At 36.7% G+C, this 25,563-nt stretch overlaps 1 protein-coding gene and 1 pseudogene across 1 annotated transcript; one reads left to right on the top strand and one right to left on the bottom strand.

Annotated features, from left to right (window-relative positions):
* Window positions 1–1,170: 1,170 nt before the first annotated feature.
* On the top strand, window positions 1,171–11,105 carry LOC140164367 (endoplasmic reticulum chaperone BiP-like). Its single transcript, XM_072187644.1, has 10 exons — window positions 1,171–1,336; window positions 3,490–3,613; window positions 3,851–4,085; window positions 4,232–4,336; window positions 4,833–4,975; window positions 5,226–5,380; window positions 5,710–5,945; window positions 6,285–6,522; window positions 6,906–7,073; window positions 8,413–11,105. The coding sequence occupies exons 4-10, from the start codon at window positions 4,316–4,318 to the stop codon at window positions 8,916–8,918; spliced, it is 1,467 nt and encodes a 488-aa protein (XP_072043745.1). The 5' UTR covers window positions 1,171–1,336; window positions 3,490–3,613; window positions 3,851–4,085; window positions 4,232–4,315; the 3' UTR covers window positions 8,919–11,105.
* An 11,986-nt stretch (window positions 11,106–23,091) lies between these two features.
* LOC140163487 (SNW domain-containing protein 1 pseudogene) lies at window positions 23,092–24,570 on the bottom strand (annotated as a pseudogene).
* Window positions 24,571–25,563: the final 993 nt, after the last annotated feature.

Genomic DNA, 25,563 nt, shown 5'->3' with positions numbered 1-25,563 from the left:
TCGCCTTTGGCCCTTGACCACACCACGTCTTTTGCCCTTAACCACAACTCGCCTTTCGCCCTTGACCACAACTCGTCTTTTGCCCTTAACCACAACTCGCCTTTCGCCCTTGACCACAACTCGCCTTTTGCCCTTGACCACAACTCGTCTTTTGCCCTTGACCACAACTCGTCTATTGCCCTTAACCACAACTCGCCTTTCGCCCTTGAACACAACTCGCCTTTGGCCCTTGACCACAACTCGTCTTTTGCCCTTAACCACAACTCGCCTTTCGCCCTTGACCACAACTCGCCTTTCGCCCTTGATCACAACTCGTCTTTTGCCCTTATCCACAACTCCCTTTCGCCCTTAACCACAACTCGCCTTTCGCCCTTGACCACAACTCGCCTTTCGCCCTTGACCACAACTCGCCTTTTTCCCTTGACAACAACTCGCCTTTCACCCTTGGCCGCAACTCACCTTTTGCCCTTGACAACAACTCGCCTTTCGCCCTTGACCACAACTCGTCTTTTGCCCTTGACCACAACTCGCCTTTGGCCCTTGACCACAACTCGTCTTTTGCCCTTAACCACAACTCACCTTTTGCCCTTGACCACAACTCGCCTTTGGCCCTTGACCACAACTCGTCTTTTGCCCTTAACCACAACTCGCCTTTCGCCCTTGACCATAACTGTCAGTAACTCGCCCATTCCATAACTCACCATTTACCCAGTTCCCTATATGGTATTTCATTTATGCCTAAGATCGTTAGGGACGCACCATTAGATATTATCGGAGGGGGGGGGGGGGGGCTAGGGAGTTTTTTGAGTTTTGCCTCACTGATGAGTAAAAAAAAAATTTGCCTCACTGATAAGAAAAAAAAATTTTGCCTCACTGATGACCAAAAAAAAAAAATGTTCCCCTACCCAGCTCTGTATAAAGGTATACATTAAAATTGAAAAAAGACAAAAAAAAAAATTTGCCTCCAAAGGCAGCGAAAAAAAAAAATTTTGCCTCCTTCGGCGGCAAAAAAAAAAAAATTCTGCCTGACCCAAACTCCCTAGCCCCCCCGATAATATCTAATGGTGCGTCCCTTAGCTAAGGCACCAATAATAAGAGTATCATTGGGGGAATTCCCGGAGTTGCATTATTTGGGACTTTTCGCAATGGATTGGCACATCATGACCACCACAAAGTAGTAAAGTGTTGACGTGTCGGTAGCTAATTTGCAGGTTTTATGCTTTATATAGTCATCATTACCATACACATAGGATCTGATTCTTAGCTTCACTCGACCAGAATTATTTACTGATTTAATAACTTACGGACAAGACTGGGAAATTGCACTCAAGATCAGGTAAGTAACATTATGTACCACTATGCTACTATTAGCGTCAACTTTTTAGCACACTGGTAAATCAATACATTTTCAACTGATTTTACCAATTCAAAATCGCAGTTGTAAAATGGTATGTTGGCAGGGTATGTTGGGTTAAACTTGGGTATCTTCAGTGTTGAGTTCGTGCGAATCCGTAATGGGTAGATCTTGAGTAACAAATAAATACCCATTCAGTTGATTTTCAACATTTAATGAGATAGTTTTAGTGTTTAGATAATTTTCAGTGTTAAATTCGTACAAATCCATATCACATATTACGAGCAGTTGAACACAATTTGACCAGGTTTTATGCGTTGAAGTAACCCCGATCTTTTACCAAAATGTCATTCATATCGCTGTATTTCAGTATTCTATGAGAAACGATTGCCTATTGTATCTTAAATTTTGAACGGTCCCTTTTTTTGTGCCTTGCTGTGAAAACTGTATATTGATTGGTAATTAGGCTAAAAATAAAAAAGTGTATGTTTGGCCTCAATTGACCGACCCTAATTTTGAAAAACGGGGGAAAAGTTGTTACTCTACAAAGGAATACTGACCCTAATTTCTGAAAATCCAGAAACACATTTTTCCGGTCTATACTGTTACAAAACAAAACAAAATGTGTCATTTAAAACCTGCTTTAATAGCATAATATTGCAAGTTACACATATTTAGGTAATATCCCGTTGGAGAAAAAAAAAAAAAAAAAAGGAAATAAATAGAAATAATCGGCAGACCGACCTTTTTTCCAAACCAAGTGAGGTCAAACACAGGGGTCAAACATGCACTTGTTGTCCCTTAATGTGCCCTGTTTTGATTCTTGGTAAATAATAATGCATATTATTAATAGGGGTACAACTATATACACAGTGTTGGTTATAAACATGTATGCCGTAACAGGTGTTGGTGCATAAAAGGGCATTTCGGGATCCACAATCTCATCCCCAACTTTTCTCAACAAAAAAAGATTTTTATACCACTGGAAACCTCTGGCTACATAATCATGATAATGTTTATATACAAAAACAAAATCTTGCAGATTACTTTGTTTAGAAAATATATCGTCAAATTTGACGACACGTTCTCATGGTTCTGGTGTACTAGAACGAAATTACAAAAGTGGCCTATGAAGCAGTGTGATACACAGAATCATGCATAACTCCCAAACGCAAAATCGGAATCAACTGAAATTGTGGCAATAAGCTTTTTCGTGGATATCTACTGAAAAATGTCATAAAGAGGATGCCAGGATCACGAAATAATCCTTTGAATATAAGTGTATGATATTATAAATGCAGTTTTAATGGCATTATAATTAAGAAAGTTAACACAAGTCAATTTACTGACATGTACATAATGGCGCTAGCCACTAACCAGACACTTTCACCATCAGTGGAACGGTGCATGGTTGTGGGAAAACCCCTTAATTCTGAAATTCGAAATCATCAAAAGGTTAAACCACAAAGTCTCGAAAGACAATGGAAAAGTCTGCTAATGGCTGTTTTCAAAAATGAAACCCTGATCTACGGGCACGACCAACCCAATTTTTGCGTTCTGGGGATTCACGTTTATTTATTAATTTAGATGTACACCGTTTTTGGCTAAAATGGATTCAATTTAACTGTGACTGATATTTTTCCGAAATGATTTTTCAAGTTGTCGACATTGGGGGTGGGGGGTGGAGTAGAGGCATTTCAGATGATGTGCGCAACGAATTTGGGTTATGTTGCCATATATGGGGGTTTCCCATTAATAGACCGTGTAAAATACGGAACATCACACCTGGGAATTGAGTAATATTATTGCAACCTAAAACACTAAAACAGTTTCGGTTCACGGTGACCCCACTTAACTTGTCTTCAAATGAATTAAGTACAATCAAAACTTCATTCATAATTTAATATTATTTAAGTGTCGCCGTCACAGTTTTAAATCAGAACTGGTTAAGCAGACGTCTCAAAGTTACTTGAATGCGGGGAAGCACACAAATCGATTGGAAATTTCAGAGTTAAATTTGTGTTTTATTTGTCGACCTCCCCGCGTCTGTATTATTCATATTTTGGGTGGCAATGTAAAATAAAAACATAACATTTCTTGCATTGACGATCCTTATTCAACATTAATTGTTTCAGATTTGTTACCAACCATGTTTGCTGTGTTAAAGTTGGTGTTGCTTATATTGGCATCAGTGACATCGTGTTTCGGTGAAGATGTCGGCACAGTAATTGGTATAGACCTAGGGACCACATATTCATGGTACGAAATCTATTGTACATTTTCTCTATAGTTTTTAATAATCATATCGATGGTCATTGGCGTCAATGCTGGAGGACAGTGGGACGTGTATCGACGCTAATGTCGACGGTCAACGTAACGGTAGTTTAAGAAGGAGAATAGCTTTTCTACAGAAAGAAAATTAGTATTTTGATATTTATACATAGATTTATATCAATTTATAATTATAGCATTTGTTTTATATTATTCAACTTCCAGTGTCGGAATTTACAAACATGGCAGAGTTGAGATTATAGCTAATGATCAAGGGAATCGGATCACGCCGTCATATGTCGCATTCAAAGAAGAAACTGGGGAGCGCTTAATAGGTGAAGGAGCGAAGAACCAGGTCAAGAGGAATCCAGAAAATACGATCTATGATGTCAAACGCCTTATTGGACGCACGTGGGATGATGCGTCTCTCCAGGATGACATCAAGTATTTTCCTTTTCAGGTGAATTTAAAGATCATTAGAGTCAGTCGTCCGGAAATGTGTGTGTGTGGGGGGGGGGGCATTGGCCTTAATAGTCAAAAATTATTTTAAGCTGAATTATTTATGCTACAACATTACTATGTTCTTCTGTCACTATGTTGTTTTAGGTAGTGGAGGAAAACAAGAAGCCACACATCTAAGTAGATGTTGGTGACAAAAGAAAACGATTTGCCCCGGAGGAGGTTAGCGCGATGGTGCTTATGAAAATGAAGGTAATCATATGGCTGTCATTGAAAACTTTATCATCATGGCAGCAACATTTTATTTCAAGTCGGTAGTGTATATTTAGTAATTCATTGGCTACATTTCGTCGGTCGCAACACATAGTGGCGTAGAGTGATTTTCCAAATTTTCCGTTTCACATAGTGGCGTATAGCTTTAGAGCTATCTATTATCCTATAACAGTTATTCCTTGTTAACTATTAAAGACACAGTTTAATTTTTGAACCTTAAACTTCAATTTCAAATGGAATCTGGCCACTGAGAGATAACAGTGGAGAAGTATAGACCCCGTTACTAGTAGCATATCCTTCAAAAACGGTTTGCTCGGAAACGTATTTTGTCCTTCACATACGCCACTATGTGTTGCAACCGACGATTTGTTTATCTATGTTGGTCAACAAACGCACGTTTGGGTCCATGGAAAGTCCACGGTGCAGACTTTGCTCTTATAAGCACTAACATTGTTGATTATTCTATTTTTGAAAGGAAACCGCGGAAAGTTACTTGGGGAAGAAAGTGACACACGCTGTCGTTACTGTCCCTGCATATTTCAACGATGCCCAACGTAGAGCGACCAAAGATGCCGGCATTATTGCTGGTCTCACGGTCATGAGAATTATCAATGAACCGTAAGATATTAATTTACTTGTATATTCTCTAATATTATTATTATTATATTATTATCATTATTATTTTCTTTCTGTCTTTCTTTCTTTCTTTCTTTCTTTCTTTCTTATTTGTTGATGCATTTGTTTATTTATCTATCTATTTGTTTATTTATTTGTTATCTTGACGTTAATCTATTTTGCTGTGTTGTTAATTTGCAATAATCTAAATTTTAAACCATGTAAACGGACATTCCACCATTTTTCTCCATAGCACTGCAGCTGCGATAGCCTATGGACTAGACAAACAAAAGGGAATGAAGAACATTCTGATATTTGATCTTGGCGGGGGAACATTTGATGTTTCACTTATGACAATTAACAACGGAATCTTTAAAGTGAGAGCGATTGACGGCAATACACACTTAGGTAAGGGAATTTTAAATATTTTGTTGTTCTTTCTACTTACTAAGATACACTTACTCACTTACTTACTTACTTACTTACTTACTTACTTACTTACTTACTTACTTACTTACTTACTTACTTACTTACTTACTTACTACTTACCTACTACCTACTTACTTGCTTACTTACTTACTTTACCTACTTACTTTTTACTTACTTACTTACTTACTTGCTTACTTACTTACTTACTTACTTACTTACTTACTTACTTACTTACTTACTTACTTTACTTACTTTTACTTTATACTTACTTATTTACGATACCTAATACTTATTAACTATCCAACCAGGTGGTGAGGATTTTGACCATCGAGTAATGGACCACTTTATCAAACGGTTTAAAACTAAAACCGGACAGGATATAGGAAACGATAATCGTGCAAAACAGAGACTACGACAGGAAGTTGAGAAAGCCAAGCGAGTTGTAAGCTATCAGTTACAAGCTAGGATCGAAATCGACTCTTTGTATGGAGGACGGGACTTCTCAGAAACACTCACCAGGGCAAAGTTTGAAGACTTGAACATGGTGAGGCTCTATTAAATTTGATTTAATTGTATGACGACCCCGTAGTCTAGTTAATGTATGAAAGCCTATTGGCTTGCCTGCAAATTTTACATTTGACCATTCACCTTTCACCTTTCACCTTTTGACCGGCTCTCAAGAACTATAATTTGATCAGATATAGGTCAAAATCCACTTTGTCTGATTCATTATGATAAAAGGAACGCATTGGCATGGATAGGGGGGAACGGAAATCACCACTAATTTTCACTGAGTATAATATTCATACCCTAATATTATAAAACAGTAAATCATATGTTATTTTGTGTTGTATATTTTAATGATCATCATTACTCTTTGAAGGATCTGTTTCGCTTGACTTTGCAACCTCTTGAACAAGTTTTGAAGGATTCTGGTATTGCAAAAGAAGATATTGATGAAATTGTGTTAGTTGGTGGATCAACAAGAATTCCAAAAATACAACAACTTGTACGAGACTTTTTCAATGGCAAAGAACCGTCCAAAGGTATCAACCCGGATGAAGCTGTTGCTTATGGTGCTGCTGTACAAGGGGGAATCTTAAGTGGAGAAGACGAATTTGGTAGGTTTGCTCACAAAGAGTATGGCACGGTTATAATATACAAAAACAGAAATATTCGTAATGAAAAGTAGTGCACCAGTTTGAATATTAATCAAGCGATATTTAAACACAGTAAAATTGGTTTAAAATTAATACAGCAGCCTTGTTTTATCTTTATGAAAATGTAAGATGTAGTTTAGGCCTACCACAGGGTTCTATATTAGGGCCACTGATTTTTGTTTACTTGTGAGCAATAAGCATGTGATATTTGAAATCACAGATTGTAAAAACATTGCTAAGACATTTTTAAGAATGAATTCCTTAATTTGACTAAAGAAGCCCTATTTAACCATTCTGCTAAACGATACATAATAGTTTATAATACAATTTTATCATTTTTGTAGCATTGTTGGTTGTTCAAGACGTAACACCGCTGACGTTGGGTATTTCGTCTCTTGGCGATATCATGACACCTGTTATTAAACGCAACACAGAAATACCGTGCAAAAATACATCCCGATTTACCACAGTGCATGATGACCAGACTGAAGTTCTTTTTCCAGTATTTGAAGGTATCAACATTTCGAATCAATTCAGTGGCGTAGCGTGGGTCAACACCGACCATGATTGACCATTTTTCTATTGGATTTTGCAATCGATTGGGGGGCACGTGCCCACCCTGCCCATACATGTATGACGCTACGCCACTGAATCAATTACGTATTTTCCATTAAAAAATAAATAGGAGATATATTCTTTCAGCCATTCTTAAGAGTAAATAACTCATTTCGATCGTACCCTAAACATTTTTTTATCAAATCCTAGAATTAAAGAATGGTATAGGGCCATATAAGTAATCTGGTTCCTTGTCATGCTTTATAAGGTTCTGGAGATGTGAACATGCGTCCAAAACAACAACAATCGTATTCAGAACAACAACAATCGTATTCAACGTCAACTTACAATTCTTGAAGTACCTAAAATACTGGACTCATTTAAATGATCAGAATTTAAATGACCATCAAATGCTTCCCCTTAATGCTGCTAAATGTGTGGTAATGCACATTACCAGATCCCATCGTCCTCTTTCCGTTAGATATCAGATGGGTGATATCCCTCTTGAAACCGTTTCTACACATAAGCACCTCAGCGTTGTCTTGTCTTCTAACCTTGAGTGGGGTCCCCATGTTGATACTATCACTAGTAAGGCCCAACGTTTGCTTGGCTTCATCCAAAGAACGGTTGGATCCAATGATCCGGATACCATGAAGAAGCTTTTCTTTGCTCTGGTGAGACCTATCCTGGAGTACTGTGCTCCAGTTTGGGCTCCTAACAGGGAGGGTCACAAAATAAGCTGGAAGGGGTCCAGAGAAGGTTCACCAGATACTGTTTTCCTGGTCCCTGGCAGTCTAGGCCTTCTTACAGTACAAGGCTCCAGACCCTTGAGATCCCCACCATTCTTTCTCGCTTTGATTATCTTCGCATTATGTTTGCTGTTGGATGTCTGTGGAATAAATACAATATTAGCTGGGCTGACTATATCAAGCTGAATACTCTTTCCTCCAGACAAGCAGTCAACATAGATTTCCGGCATTACCATTTTTCTTTTCCGTCAACGGGGTTATCGGAGACCCACTTGAAAGTGATTTAGTTCGCTATTAGGGAATCCGCCAGGGACCCCGTTGACTATTATGTTTGTGTATTAATATTGTTTTTTGGTTTTTTTCTGCTATTGTATGTATGTTTGCCTGGATTATCAATAAATCAAATCAAATCAAATCAAATTATTAAGTTCACTATTTGACAAACTTACCAGAAACTTTATATTATATTAATTGCACTCTGATCATTGGAGAAATGTGTTTTCTAATTTTCTTACACTTTTGAACCTCATGTTTACACTTGCTATAGGAGAGCGCCCAATAACGAGAGATAACCACTATTTAGGCAACTTTCTGTTAACTGGTGTACCGCCAGCCCCGGCACGAGTACCAAACATAGATGTCTCATTTGAGATTGATGCCGATGGCATTCTTAAGGTGGAAGCTGTTGACAAAGCTTCGGGTAACAAAGCTGGTATTACAATTACAAGCGAGCAAAGTAGTCTTGATGTGAACGAGATTCAGCGTATGATAAATGACGCGGAGAGGTTCGCTGAAGAAGACCAGAAGGAAAAGCAACGCGTGCTCGCCAGGAACGAGCTAGAGAAGTTCGCGTATACCATAAAAATCCAAATCGAAGAGGAAAGAAGCTCGGTTTCAAAATCCAATCATGGGAAGATTAGCAAAGCTGCGGCAGCTGAACTTGAGTGGATACTGGACCATCCAACTGAGGAGAGGCAGATGTATGAAAAACGTCATTTGCAACTGGAAAGTCTTGTGTTGCCTGTCCTTAACATGTTCAGAAGTGAGCTATAACTTGATGATTCTTGATGGGTATATCAAGTATTTTGGCTAATTGTTTTTAGTTCTTACCAGATTTATTTGAACTGAAACAGGAATATAAGAATACATTGGTAAAAATCCCGACTTAAAAGGAAAGTAACTTAATATTTTCTTCATGTTTGTTTAAGAAATGTAAAGATGTCAAACATATGCTGTAAACGTACGTGGATTAAAGTCTCTAATCACTGGAAGTCTCGAATAACACAAAACTTATTACACCAATTTAAAAACAATTGTAAAAAACAAGTATTGGAAGGAAAAAATCCCAAAACAATGCGCATCGTAAAACACACGCGTGTGGCAGCTTTGGGACATTATTTTGCCTTATCATGTGGCTGAACAATAATAATTTAAATATTTATATCCAAGAACCAATTTCTGAACTTCCTCTTTTGAAGTTTGGCACCCAATTGTCTTATAATTATGATCATTGGACGTTTTCACTTTTGTTTCTCCATTTTTACTGTTATATACATAACATTTATGTTCACCCTGTATATCGTATAGCTTGAACAAAGAAAAATATGTCAAAATTAAAACAAACAGTTATTATATGTACTCTTAGCTATGGTTTTGTTGAAATTGGTTGAGAAAAACCTTTAAAAAGTTAATCAATGGACGCACGGCGCTAGTTCTCTTCTTCGAGAACGCCTTGTGTACAAATCAATAGGGCATGCAATGGAGCAAACTGCAACTTTTGAATTTACATGTCCCCATGATGCAGTCATGTCTACAGTAGAATTCATCTCGACCTTTTCAGGACTTAAACCCCATTAAAAGCTATTAAACCAAGATAACACTCATTGAAACAGCTCAACTGATTAAATCGGATCTTCTCTGGTGGTGCACATGTGTCTGTTTTACATGTGCGATATCGCAATAAAGCTGGTATTATAGCTTCAGTTGGGTAACCGATTATAAAGGAAACGGAAGGAAACAATGGTATGTGTACTTTTGTTCACGAAATGAGACAATGGCCTGCTTTTTGTTAACCAGCATTCTTGAAAATGAGCAACATAATGATTGTTGACTTAACACGGTTTGGAAATAATTTCTTCATATTTTTGGTGTTATTTGTCGTTTACATATCCTTCCTAAAACACAAAAGTGCGACCCTCTCCAAACACCTAAATTAGCTAAAAATTTAGGACATGTTACAAAACTATATTTTCTAGAATTTCATAGAATACTTTAAATGTAGCTTGTACCGTTTTTTGGTGGCATCCTTCAGAACGGAGCGGTCCGTTACCAATATAGCTCAATATTTTCGGTCAAATCTCCATTCAATTAACACGGGGAGTTGCCTAGCTATGAGCTAGCTATGCTTTGCCCTCACTCATATTCTACGAAAGTGCGACCCCTTCTGAACATCTAACCTAGCTGTAATTTTAGGTCATGTTAGAGAAATATATTTGCTAGAAGTTTGGAGAATACTTTAAATATTGGCTGGTTATTTTTCACACAGTGATGTTAACTAGTCAAGTGCCCATTCTTCCAACATACATCATTTGTAGAGGTCACGCGTCAATGGGGAGAGCACTGTGTATTGTGTATAGGAAAACGGACAGTAACTGCAGTATGATTGGGTTTTTGGATCGTCGTGTCTTCATTTCGTGAACGATTTCAACGAATGATGTCTTAAATTCAACCTAAAAGATGCAGCTATTGGTTCCAATTATGATCTGTCTTTTCGTAAGATATACAGGGCTGAACATAACTGGTACCTTAATTATTTTGCTTACTGTAATAAGTATGTAATCATAGAAATGAAACTGTGAAGGTTTAATTGTAGTTTATTATAATGTGATACTGCAGAAATGAACAGAACAATTTGATTAATCTCTTAATTGAGAAGGCACAAACTTGGAAATCACTTTAGGTGTAATTTGTAAATAAAAATTTGGCACAGTCATACGTGTGTGATAGCGACCTTCTGTCTATACACCAATCCGACTAGGCCATTACTGCGGTGTCCCCGACGTAAAACTGAGGTGTCCCAAGGTCGGGGGGTCCATCAATCCATGAATTGATTAAACAAATTAAATCCCCCGCACTGGTACATCTGTTGTTCCGTCAATAGAGGGCCAAATACAAACGCTTCTCGGATTGGTGTATACTTAAGAAATAAAGGGTAATGCATTATCCTTTACACCCAAATAATGTGTCGAGGCAGTAAAACGTAAATAATGGGTGAGGCGCAGCCGAACCCATTATTTAAACGTTTTACTGCCGAGGACACATTATTTGCTGTAAAGGATAATGCTGCACCCTTTATTTCTATTATATTACCAGAAAATAGTGCAATTTAAAGAGAAAATGTCATTTTTTGGCACAAAAGTTGTTTACTTCACTTCAAAGTGACAGCGCGTATCGCTGAAATATTGCACGCGTAGCGTAATGCTGTGCGTAGAATGTGTTACGGCGCTTGACCCATTATTGCAGAATAATGGGCTCTCACGTGACGCGTTTCAACAAATCACAGTGCGCGATTTTGATTAATGGGTCATGGAGGTAATAGAATCAAACATAAAGAGAACTAGTACTGATGTTGTTTATGATAATGGTCTTTTTGTTGCGGCCACTGTGTCCGGTAATGTAATATTGTTGTGGTGTTGCTGTTATGTTAGTGTTCGTCAGTGTTGTTGTTGTGAATTTGTTCATTGTTGAAATATGACGATTTGGTATTGTTCAAAATGAACACAAATCAAAGTTGAAATTAACATTCCTAATGAACTTGTTCAAAGTAAGCGGGGTTTTTTTCGGGTTTTGTACTGTGGTAGCTTTGGGTGGTGGATGTATTAGTGTGAAATGTTATTGGTATTAATGTAGGGTGTGTGTTAGGGTCTATGGTATGTGCTTTTATAAATAGGGGGATGCGTAGCCTCTATACTGTAAGTTGGCTGGGTTTGTACATGATGAATACGAGTATGCGTACTTTTGAGTATGTTCCAGTATGTGCTTAGTTTTTTTAACCAGACTAGGCCTATATATAATACAATGTAGTAACAATTAGTATTTTGTATGTTGTATGTAGATGGTCAAAATAAAATTTACAGAATCTTCGTTGATTCTAATTTTACTGTAGCCTTTGATGTAAAGTCAAGCATTTGCTGTTAGATTAACTTCACGGTAAAAAACTGTCAACTTTTAATATTTAGTCGATGATTAGGATGGTGTATGATTTAGTGGTCTATGCAGGTTAAGTATTCTACTTGCTAAATTGACATTGTATTCATATTAAGCATGTAGACGGGTAAAGGTTTTCGAGGTACATGCATGTTTGATAACTTTTGATATGAGGGTCCCATTTCAGATGTTACTCGTGAAGCTCATAGACAATCACCACGAGCTAGTGCCGGCCGGAGATACTGTAAGATTGGAATCATGAAAATAAACAAATAACTTTAATATGATGATGGTTGATTGAAGCATGTTATTACAGTGTCATGTCATCAATTGAAATCATTTATTAAACATCAAAAGAAGTAATTTAATTTCCCCCAACATGTGACAAGTGGATTTAATCCCTTTTTGGAAACAAATATTTTGACCAATTTCCAGAAAACCACTTTATCAGAAAATCTTTATTTCAAAATATGACGCACCTGAAAGGCAATATTAAATCACACTAAAAACAGAAAACCGTATTTTAGAAATACCTTTGAAAGTTTTGAATTATAATTTTTTGTTTTTTGTGAGACAATTTTGCACATTTCTGGTAACAATACCAATTTCGGTTATGTGCAAAATCCAATTGCTTTTATGTTTTTCTTGATTTCATTTGCTTAAGAACATTCCTATCAATGTTTACAACGATAAACGAACCACATTTCCACCATTTTGGTTTAAAATATACTGGATTAAATTAATATTTACGGAAAATACCGAGGGCTATAATTTCAGATCCGAACATGCTACAGATGTGGAACAAAGGTTAAAAAATATGTGTAACATTCTTTCATATTCTGTACAAAACATAATTGCGACAATTTTGGCTTAAAAATAATGGACTATATTAATATTTACGGAAAATATCGAGTGCTGTAATTTTAGCCCCGAACATGCTATAGATGTGGAACAAATTTTAAAATGTGTAACTCTCTTTCATGATCGGTACCATAACTTACTTCGAGAAAAAGAGGATTTAAGATCTTCAGAAAATGTATAGGTCCTGTGATCGTTCTGAAAATTTTAAGAATAAGAGTTATTAAAATGACTACAATTGATAAGACATTAGCGCCAATCCGGCTTGAAATGTGGAGGGACAACCGGCCAAATTGTTAAAAAGTGGCTGAAAGGAACAACAAATGGGTCATTTTGCCGAAAGGTGGGGGAAACGCCCCTCTGCCCCCCCCTAGGATTGACGCCCATGTATATAGGGACCATTTTGAGAAAACTTTTACCTCTATTTAGTGACTACTCTCTACACTTTAAAATCATTGCACAAGGTATATAAAAAATAGTGTTGGATGAATGCGTTTATACTGCACTTTTTTAGCTAAATTAATCATTCCTCATCGGCTTTGGTTCCAAAATGCGCTAAGGCACCAAAGGCTGCTATGTGTAAAATTCATTTAAAGATATTCCCAAGAGCAGCAGAAATTGTGCCAATTGGACCACTAGAATTGAAAATTCTTTGGTCATCTTTAAAAAAGATTACAAATCTCTTTAACATCTCACGTGCAAAGAAGAAAATAATAAATAACGGGTTAAAAAACATAACTCCCCTAAAATTACAAAACATTTCTTTGCATAACTTGACATACATTTCGTTGATTTGAAAAATGTAAACACTTGTGAGTAAAGGAATCGTTTTTCTACCCTCCCAAAGTTTTTTCTTCTCATTTGTTTTTGTTTCGGCAAAAAATAATCACATTTTCTAAAAATGACGTTTTCAGAAAAAGTTGTACTTTTCAACATCATATACATGTAATTTAAAAAAACATTCTCGATATTAATGTTTTGATTGGTTTAATGGTGTGTTTGTTTTCTTTAATTTTTATGTATCCGATAACACAGTCACCCATGCAATCATCTTACAGTATAAAATAATGATTCATTGACATGTACGGGGTTTCTAGAAGGTTTCATTGAGCCTGTGTTTCAAAAATGGTAAAATCAATGTAGGACTTACAAACCATTTCTTTGCATAACTTGACATTCACTTTGTTGATTTGAAAAATTCAAAAAGCTGTGAATATAGGAATCATTTTGCTACCCAACGAAAGTTATCCCTTCTCAAAATTGTTTTGTTTTGGTCAGAAATATTCACATTTTTCAAAAATGATGATTTCAAAAACTTTTCAACATCCCATACATGTAATGTACAAAATATTCTCGATATCAATGTTATGATTGATATCAATTGTTTTGTTTTCCTTCACCTTTCTGTCTCTGATGCCTTAGTCACCCTGAACCATCATGTAGTGCAAAATAATGATTCGTTGATGCTAATTTTGACATAAATGAGGTTTTCATTGAAGGTTTTAATCAGCAGTTGTTTCTAAATGACTAGGAACTACTTTGGGATGGTAGCAAAATGATTATTTTATTCACAGCTTTTTGAATTTTCAAATCAACAAAACGAATGTCAAGTTATGCAAAGAAATGTTTTGTAACTCCTAGATCGATTCTTAACATTTTTTGAAACACCGCTCAATAAAACCTTCAAGAAAAACCCCGTGCATGTCAATGAATCATTGTTTTATACTGCAAGATGGTTGCATGAGTGACTGGGTTGTTGTATACAAGAAAATTAAAGAAAACAAAACACCATTAAATCAATTATCCCGAGACACTGAAATGATGAAAACACATACGCCAAAATTTGGGCCTCTGGTCAGCCATTCAGAAAGAACGCATAATTTATTCAAGCAATGTTTTTAGAAAATTCCCTGGAATCAGCCAAATAATAATGATTTCTGGACAACTTTTTCGAACGGAGTAAATACCCGACCGAGCCTCCCAACAATTACTGGGAAGCTTGTTGCGCCTATAACCCAAGAGTTCCCCTTAACACACTGGGAACTATTTTGCTAGGCACTCATCTAGCGATCAACTCCTTATCGAGGAGGAAAAGCTCCATATACCAATGGACAAATATTTCGCTAGGCAATCCTCTACACGATATCTCCTCGGAGGATGAAATAAAAAGCTCCATACTACCAATGGAGAGAATATAAAATGCCGCGGACTTACATGAATTCGCTAGGCAGTCATCTAGCGCGTCAAAAGAAATTAAATGGCTGATACCTTTCTCATTTTCCTATTATATTCATATTCAGATTACATAGTGGACATCGGTAAATATACCCATGCCAAATACCCAGTAGGTAGATACCTCCGGATATTGGAACTACTAAATCGAATTTATTAATGTAGTACATGTATAATTCTGTACATTAAATCGATCATTTTAGAAAAATGATCCAAAAACTGCCACAAGGACTACTTGTTAACATCCGTACCCTGTACCATGGAATAAGCTATTTCTGATCCCCTCATTTCCTTTGCTAGTAAATTCATTCATTCATATTTCATTTTCATCAATCATCAACATCAATATACAAGTGATACTAATAGCTCAACAAAGTAATAAAATTAAATGTAAACAAGAGTGATTGGTATATAAATAAATCTCAATACATTTAGGCAGTAACAATTAAATCAATATAATTAAATTAGAATAACATTACTATGTATGATTGACCAAAATGCACTTTAAATGCATAATGATATTACGAGCGTGCTTGTAGTGGTTTTATCACGGAAATACCACACTGCACTGGCAAATGATCTTGAAGTACTTCTACGGTGATAAGCGCCTAACTGATAAGCTGGCTCTCTACAAACACGCTCAGTGAATAATACATACATACATAATAAATACCGCAAGATCCACGTTTGCGATTATTTGAAGAGCCTCTGAATTTTACGGTCGAGGCCTCTTCACCACAGTGGACCATTAACCCGATTTTTTGTTTGAACATGTTGAAGGAGTTAATTGCAAAACCCATTATTTTTCGCTGCCAACGCCAAGCAAACACAGTGCCATGCTCTGCACATTTATGAATTCGAATACATAACTAGGATATCATGTCTAATACAAAAGGCAGCCTTTAACAGAAATTAACGCGATAACCAGCCGGCTGCGCAACCTCATTAAAACTTGAACCCAATATTTCATTTTTATTTATACTTTGATGAACAAGAAAAATCTGAGGGCATAGTACTTGGCCCCTGTCTAGCTATCCCATGCCAACCTGGTGTTAATTCCTTCCTTCCTGCTATAAATAAAATTACTCGACCTAAGACTGAAGGGCATTACCACCTAAGACTGAAAGTGGTACCAATTGTATCGATTTTGTTAATGCTTCTGAAGACACACTAGAGTGAACACACCTATACAAATAGAATTTCAGAAAATACAACTGCGCAACAGAATAGAATGTGTTGCTGAGATAGAAATTGAACCTAAAGTGATCTACCCACGCACACTCTCACACCCGTATACAATAGTCATACTCCTATGTAACTCAAAAACCTCAATGTAATTAGAATATTATTCAAATTCAAAGAACTCTCAATCGAATATATTTTCCTTTCTCTTTCGTATTTCATCTCATTCCTCATTACCTTTTAATTTGAAGACCGACACTTTATATGTACTTGTCTCACTACTGCGAGACTCAAATTTTATGACACACTATCAAACTCTTGAAATCAATTTTAAACAGATATCAATTGACATATTGGGAGTGGTGGGTGGGATAAAAATTTCTGCATCCGTTCTTGCTGAAAAACTGACAGAGAATGGCCTTAGCTAACAAAATGGCCACCGACGGCTCCAAGCAAGGCTGCCTGTGATTGGCCCGCCTGATACCAAACAAGGCACCCAATTGGCCTCCCATGGAAACATCGCGTGACATCACGAGGGCGATTCCATTTCAGCAGCAGGGACAATTTTTTGTTTCATTTGATATGTACAAATTAAACTGCATTATCCCGAGACACTGAAATGATGAAAACACATACGCCAAAATTTGGGCCTCTGGTCAGCCATTCAGAAAGAACGCATAATTTATTCAAGCAATGTTTTTAGAAGAGTCCCTGGAATCAGCCAAATAATAATGATTTCTGGACAACTTTTTCGAACGGAGTAAATACCCGACCGAGCCTCCCAACAATTACTGGGAAGCTTGTTGCGCCTATAACCCAAGAGTTCCCCTTAACACACTGGGAACTATTTTGCTAGGCACTCATCTAGCGATCAACTCCTTATCGAGGAGGAAAAGCTCCATATACCAATGGACAAATATTTCGCTAGGCAATCCTCTACACGATATCTCCTCGGAGGAGGAAATAAAAAGCTCCATAATACCAATGGAGAGAATATAAAATGCCGCGGACTTACATGAATTCGCTAGGCAGTCATCTAGCGCGTCAAAAGAAATTAAATGGCTGATACCTTTCTCATTTTCCTATTATATTCATATTCAGATTACATAGTGGACATCGGTAAATATACCCATGCCAAATACCCAGTAGGTAGATACCTCCGGATATTGGAACTACTAAATCGAATTTATTAATGTAGTACATGTATAATTCTGTACATTAAATCGATCATTTTAGAAAAATGATCCAAAAACTGCCACCCAAGTTCCTTGTCATCACATGCAAGGAAATTGCCAAACCACCCACCCCCCCCCCCCCCTCGAGATTTTTATGCTTTACAAATAAGGCGAGCTCTTGGCTGTCGTTCCCTTCCTTGTTTATGATCTCCATTATAGTGTTCTTAAAATAGTTTGTCCCAACTTATAAACCTGCCATTGTTGGTGGTGACGAATGTTGGTGCTAAAAAGTTTAGGATTTAACTTGACTGATTGGATCAACAGTCCTACCTAGTGAGCATTCTTATGCAGTACTAGTGGAAAAGAATGCCTGCCAATGCTTTGTTTTGGCCATCTGGTACATTCACGTACGAGAAAACCCCGAAAAGAAAACAACAAAACCCACTGACTATTATAACTTCAAAAGGATTGTTTTGAATTATTTGAATTTCCTTCCTTCTGAACATGTGAGATGAGATAATTATGCTACTGTCGAGTGAGTGTCTACTTCTCATATTTTGACCACTGTCAATTATCATGAATGAGTGTTTTAGTAGCTTAATAGGCCTACTATTACTTATTAACGAGTTACCATTGTAAAATTGTGAATTTCCTTCTGCTTCAGGAGTAACAACTAGGTGATAACCTATTTAAAACACTGACATACCGAAAAACATTACTATACATGTAATCTATGAATTTCCGTCTGTTTCGGACTACACATAGCCTATTTGTAAATTGTACATACCAACTAGGACAAATGTTTTAGTGACCAATTTACCGATAAATGAAACTATATAAGGTCAATTTGCCATACATGGTGAACGAATCTGTCCTACAGGACGTTTAAATTCATAACTTTGATTTACCAAACTTAATACTAATGAAGAATTGTTCTTTGTTTGATAGGTACAAAAAAAATAATTTGTTTTACCAAACTTGATAACACTCTTATAGCAATGTACATTAATTATGTTATATGAAATTCTTTTTGCTTCTTTAAATGACTCCCCCTGGTCTATCAGTGAATATCTACTGGGACAAAATGTGCTTAATTTAACTGCAATTTTAAAGGTTAATTTGCCGTAATTAGCACGAAGACATAATAATAATAATAATAATACATGGGATTTATAAAGCGCCCCACGATGTAAAAACATCCTCAAGGCGCGCGCTGCACAGAATCTTAAATTTACACCCACTAAAATAAAAAATAAAAAATTAAAAATAGGGCCTACATGCTGAACAAAATAGTATACATAAAAAATACGCATGATAGAACTCATATACACACCTTAATATACTAAAACCATGAAAACATAATAATAATGTACAAGAGTTCTGGACTTCGTTTGATAGATACGAATAAGAAATCATTTACCATGAATTTGTTTTGATAATTTCATAATAATCACTCTACTCAATGTAGCCATTAACTATATGTAATATGTTATATGCATATCCTTATGCCTCTGTTAGTAACTACCTACAGTCTATAAGCGAAACTTACGAGGCGGTGAAATTATAAGTATGCCATAATAGATGATACTGTATTTCAATTAATGACAAATTATTCTCTTTGTTTGATAGATACAATTATTACAACATTTAATCACACACACATGTTTAACTTGATGATAATGAAGATCCAGTCTTTGTTTGATAAATAAAAAAAAAATATTTGCCTTATACAATGCAGGTTTGTTTTACCAAATTTGGTAATAACCGCTCGACTAGCCATTAACAATAGGTAATATATTATATGCATTTCCTTCTGCCTATATTAACAGACTACCCCCAACCTGTGTCGGAGAATAGTTAGGTGACAAAACGTATAGTGTAAAAGGTAATTTGATTGAAAACATTGCCAATTTGCAATAATTTAATTGATGAATAATTTTTCCCCAGTAAATAAATTTTATTCGGACTCTGGACCTGCGCACCCCTATCTGCAAATACACAAATTTCCCTTGATTTATTAATAATGAACATCTATAAAAGTTTGATATGATGACCGATATTTCACTTCACTTTGAATTCTACCCCATAGAATTTGGGGTTATTTCTCCAACTAGCAAAAGTTTGCCGTTATTTCTCCAACTAGCAAAAGTCAAGTTGTCGGATGTGCTATGACACCTAAAAGATAATTCATGCAGCAACGAGTTTGGTTAATTAGCTACTCCGAGATAAATCCACTCACTTCAATTGCCTTCAGATCGCTTCAGCATTTAATGTATGACATTTTATCACTAAAATGATCCATTGATGACACCAAGATAATTCTGCAGTTTCCTGCAACCGCTTCCTTCATCTGTTTCTTGTATTATTTGACATGGACATATTGCCCAAGAATAATATAAGCCCAATCAGTGGTACAAAATAAATTTTGACATTTCCATCAAGCTATGGAATGATCTTCCTCTTTATTGCAGCTCCATTCGTAGAAGCATTTTTGACATTTTATCACTAAAATGATCCATTGATGACACCAAGATAATTCTGCAGTTTCCTGCAACCGCTTCCTTCATCTGTTTCTTGTATTATTTGACATGGACATATTGCCCAAGAATAATATAAGCCCAATCAGTGGTACAAAATAAATTTGACATTTCCATCAAGCTATGGAATGATCTTCCTCTTTATTGCAGCTCCATTCGTAGAAGCATTTTTGACATGGACTTGTTAGCATACAGCTTCCATAATTGCTTATGCTGTTTTTACTCGCATGAAGAACTGTATAATATATAATCTTCCCGTTCACCACTAGCATTTTGTTTCGCCTCCTCGCCATATTAAGGTGCAACAATACTCCATTTGAAGGATACACTGTATCTAATGTAAGTGAAGATTCTTCGTTATCTGTACAATGCTCTCAATATAGTTAGCTGTTATACACAATAAAAATTTTCACCATTAGAGAAGTTACCGTTTCCATCATGCTTGTGCTCTAACAACGATAGTTCCTCCCCATAGAGCCAGGTTACGATTCAAAATATACGACATCCACTGTCATAGGCATGGTAATTACGAGCTTTCTGTTGCAGATCCCGCAAGATGTCCTCCCTTCTACCACCTGTCTCGAAGTAACCACATGACCTGCAGTGAATTAAAAGACAGAAAGAGAAGCAAATTCTGCCAGCAAAGCCCTTTTACTTTGTGTATAATTCATGCCTGTCTATAAATGACATCCAATATATTCGACAATTCAACTCCTTTATTAATCTATTTGAACTCCGACAACCTTGGATTGAACTTGTAATAAATATCAAAAAACACATAATTAAACCCATTTTTTATTCATTTTTTAAAATTTATTTATTTATCTATTTATTTTTAAAGGCCGTTTTGTTGTTCATAAATGACATAGACGACAGCGTTGTTACTCTTTTTGTTGTGATTCGTTTTATCTAAATAGAGTTGACAATTAAATTCACTCACATGGCTTTTATATACCAAGAGAGAGAATCACGCGTCTACGGCCATGATGATGATTGCGATAAATTGACCATGAAATTCACTCATATTATGACTATTATTATAATTTTACCCAGAGAGAGCATCACGTGTCTACGCCCATCATGATTGCGCTAAACGTATTGAAATTAAAATCACTCATATGGTTATTATGTACAAAGACAGATTTTCCAATTCAGAACAAATGTTTGAACCATGTTGCCAAAAGATTGAAATTGACAATTAAATTCACTCATATGGCTTTTTATATACCAAGAGTGAGCATCACGTGTCCAATGCCATGATGATTGCGATACAAATTTTGAAAATGACGATTAAATTCACTCAGATGACAAGACCTATTATAATTTTACCAAGACAAAGCATCACGTGTCCACCCCATGATGATAACATGTGCTAAATTCACTCATATGGCTATTAAATACCAAGAGAGTTTTTCAAATTCAGAACAAAAATTTTTGAACCGTTACTGCCCAATATAATTATGATGAACATAGAAATGGTTCAAAACTTTGCTTTCCCTTAATTTCAAGCGTTTTCCATTCTCCTACCTGCATGATTTATAAATATTTATGAGGTCAAAAAACCCTGATAACCCAGTGACCCCCCCCGGTTATATACTACCGTGATTCAGTGGTCTATGTTACCATTAATAATGTACATACAGTATGTATACATGTAGACGACCACGTTTGACAATTTTGAAAGCAAATTTCTCACCGTGTTATTCACTGTTGACGCAAAATACAAATACTCTATTTGGCCATCGGCTGTCATTGCTGTTGTCACCGCTTACAAGCATAGGATAAATGTAGTCTCTCTTACAATATTTCAACACATTAGAATTATTCCATACCACCAGTCCGGCAATCCCAATCAATAGTACTCGTACATGCATGACTTCCTCAAATCACTGTTTAGACAATCGCCCACGAAAGTTTTATCGAGTTATACAAACAACTCCGGACTGTTCATTGTACCGTCACAATTCATTTCATGTGATGTGATGTGCTGTAAACTGTAAGCTTACTTGCTTTTTTTTTTTTCCAGTTGTTCATATTCGAGGTATCCTTGATGTGTTTTGTGTCCACATCCGTTGGATTCACCACTACCCATTTTTTATAAGCTGTGACGGCCTATTCATTGTCTTATAGTTGAATAAAAATTTCTGCATCCGTTCTTGCTGAAAAACTGACAGAGAATGGCCTTAGCTAACAAAATGGCCACCGACGGCTCCAAGCAAGGCTGCCTGTGATTGGCCCGCCTGATACCAAACAAGGCACCCAATTGGCCTCCCATGGAAACATCGCGTGACATCACGAGGGCGATTCCATTTCAGCAGCAGGGACAATTTTTTGTTTCATTTGATATGTACAAATTAAACTGCATTCTAGTACATTTTATGTATAGGATGTTGAAAGATGCAACTTTTCTTGGAAAATGTGATTATTTTTGACCAAAAAAAATGTGTTTGGTAATGGGACAACTTTGGGAGGGCAACAAATAGATTCTTCTATTCACAGCTATTTGACTTTTTCAAATCATCGAAATGTACGTCAAGTTATGCAAAGAAATATTTTGTAATTTTAGGGGGGAGGTGTGTTTCTTTTGAACCCTGTATAATGGGAAATTATTTTCTTTGTTCCAAAGGAACTAAATCCAATGACAGTCATTTTAAAACTTTCAATTGAGAGAAATTTTAGGGGACAAAATGATGTTAAAAGCAGTTAGAAAGTAAGCTAGAGTTACAAACATACCCATTTGGGATTCCAATTAATGGCATTTAAACTTAATGTTCAATTTGCGACATAAGGCAGCAATTATTGGATTTAGTGCCTTTTGGAAACAAACTATAGTTTACTCATTCACCGTTCACAATCAACTAAAATATGTTTTTTACACAAAGAACAATTACTGTCCACAATCTTTACTTTGATTATGAACTTTACGGCCATCACTGCCTGAAGACATGGAAGAGGAGTTTCAGTCTTCCTTGGTGTAAACCGGGGTGTAAACTCATACAACAACCCCGCGTTGTCGATGTCCCAACTACTTTCAACTCATTGTTTTAGTTGTGTTTTCTTCTCTTGCCACTTCCGTCCTAACTTATCAGCTTTCTTTACAGTCTTCAAGAATTCGTCTAAACCGAAATCATCTTCATTATCTTCTCTTTCAAACTGGACTGGTTCGCCACGTCTTATGCTCCGACCTGTTCCAGTACAGTTCTTGTCTGGGTCAAACCGTTTTTGTCTAGCAAGATTATTCAAGTCATCTCCGTATATATCCTTGTCTGCATTCTTGCTTGGCCTGTACTCAGCATTTGCTATATTTTAGTCTTTCCTCCATAGCTCACTGTATATATTGTAGGATTCGTTTTCTCCTGCACCAGTACCGCTATCCAAGCCATTTGATGTATTGAAGCGTCTTTGATCAAACTGTGTATCATCTCCACCCTGACCAACTCTACGAGGCACACCAAGTGCAATATGTTGACTGACATCACGCTCCCTGTGCTTCTTGAGTTTGGATCTCCTGACTGGTGCTGTCCTTTTGATATTTCTTTCGCGCTGCCTTTTATCCCTACGCTTATCACGTTCTCTTGCTGCGTCGTCTGTCCCTGCTTGTTGTCTGATTCCTACTCCGTCTTTTCTGGCCTTCTGCGCCAACTCTAGTAGTTGGTCCTCTCTCTTATCTTTCTCCTTCTGGGCCACTCTTCTCTCCATGGCTGCACGCATTCCAACGGCTTCACGAGCCTTTCTCTCAGCAATGTATAATACCTCAGCAAGAGTGGTAATATTCTCATTGATCTGTGGGTTATGGAGGCGTACATTTGTTGCAAGACGTGTGTTAAAGGGTAGGGTGTAACCCTTAGAATTCTTCCAGTTGGAGATGCAAGGTGGGATCTTCCATTCCTGTTGTTCTTTACCTGTCACCTTTCTGGTTGGTGAGTGCATGACTGGTGCGGGAGGTGATGGTGGACCACGAGAAATGATCCTGTTTGTTTTTATTCTTGAAGGTTCCATGTGATCTTTCTGTACTTCTACCATATGAACCACGCTCTGCTTAGCACGTGCGTTGAAGACCACCCCTTGCTGGGATGTCATATATATGATGTATTGCGCTGGGGTTGTCTTCTCGCCATGTCTTATAGCAGCAGATATCTTACCCTGCATGAGTTTCTCCAAAGCAAAGCGAGTCTTTTCAGTGGTCTCGTCTGTATCCTCCGCATCAGGTCTTCGCATTTCAGGGTCGTCTTCATTAATTATCTGACTTGGTATCAAATCTTGAGGCTGGGAATGAACGACTTTGTCTTTTTCATGTCCAACTCCAGCCAGAGCATCATATTTCCCTGCCTTAGCAACCACTTTGGATTCTTCGCCGGTGTCTACTTCAGTACGACACCTATCCAATGGAAATTGGTTCACCTGTAACTCTGGGCAGGCAGCACCATCTCCACAACACAGACCCAAGTCAATGGGTGCGTGGGGACCATAAGGCGGGCCATAAGGTGGTGTCAAATTACTTGATACTGTAACCATTCAAACTACTTGCATCTGGCTTCTGTGCCTCCAGATCATTTAGGTTCCATTGCCTGAGTGCAAGTAAAGTATCTGCCGGTGAAGCCATCCTACAATGATTTTAATACGCTGATGATTTAATTAATATTAGAAGATACCAAGTCGTAAAGAATAACTTAAAAGAAGAAAACTTTTGGCGATCAAAATCAAAAGTTAAACAGCAAATATACATCAACAGAATTCTGTCTTGCAGTCAAGAATCTATATTAAGATAACCTTAATATCTTAGCTATGTGAGTAAGTACTGTTCTTACTTTTGGTAACGGAAAGTGAACAACAACATGGTCAAACATACGTTTTATAATATTATTGGTAAGCTACGTTTTCAAAACGATTTTGGTTATATACAGGGTGTCCCACAAAAAATTACCGGGCGAATAAATTTGGACGTAAGTCGAGAAATAGACATCAGAATCCAAAAATCAACGTATAGCCCATCTTATTCTGCATCTTATACGCCAATTTTCAAAAAATTCTCACACATATTAATGTTTTTGGAATATTTCCAAGAAATTGTAATGCAAAGTTTAAATCTTTTAAAACTTCAACATTAATATTGCATGGTATCAAAAATCATACGTAAAGCTGTAAGCACTTGATCATTGTTATTCTTGGGTCAAAATGTTCTTTGGAAAGTTAAAATATAACATATTTGCAGAATATAAAGAATTGAAGTTGGAAAGCTTCCAATTGCAGAAACCAAAGTTTTCCCGGACAAACTGTTATTCATCTTCAGTGAAAGCATGAATGACATAACACCGTCGGATTATAAAATAGATAATATGGACTAAATTTAATGATATACACAAACTTTAGGAAGCGGTGAGCGAGTATGAAAAAAGTGCTTGTTGATCAAACTTACGGTTATTAATCATTTTAAATTGTTGTGATTTGGTAGTTCACAGCATCTTACGATCATGGTAGTGAGCTTTGGCAAAAAATGCATTGCTCAAT

This window comes from Amphiura filiformis, chromosome 11, assembly GCF_039555335.1.
Source record: "Amphiura filiformis chromosome 11, Afil_fr2py, whole genome shotgun sequence".
Lineage (NCBI taxonomy): Eukaryota > Metazoa > Echinodermata > Ophiuroidea > Amphilepidida > Amphiuridae > Amphiura > Amphiura filiformis.
This window is presented reverse-complemented; position numbering and strand designations above follow the sequence as displayed.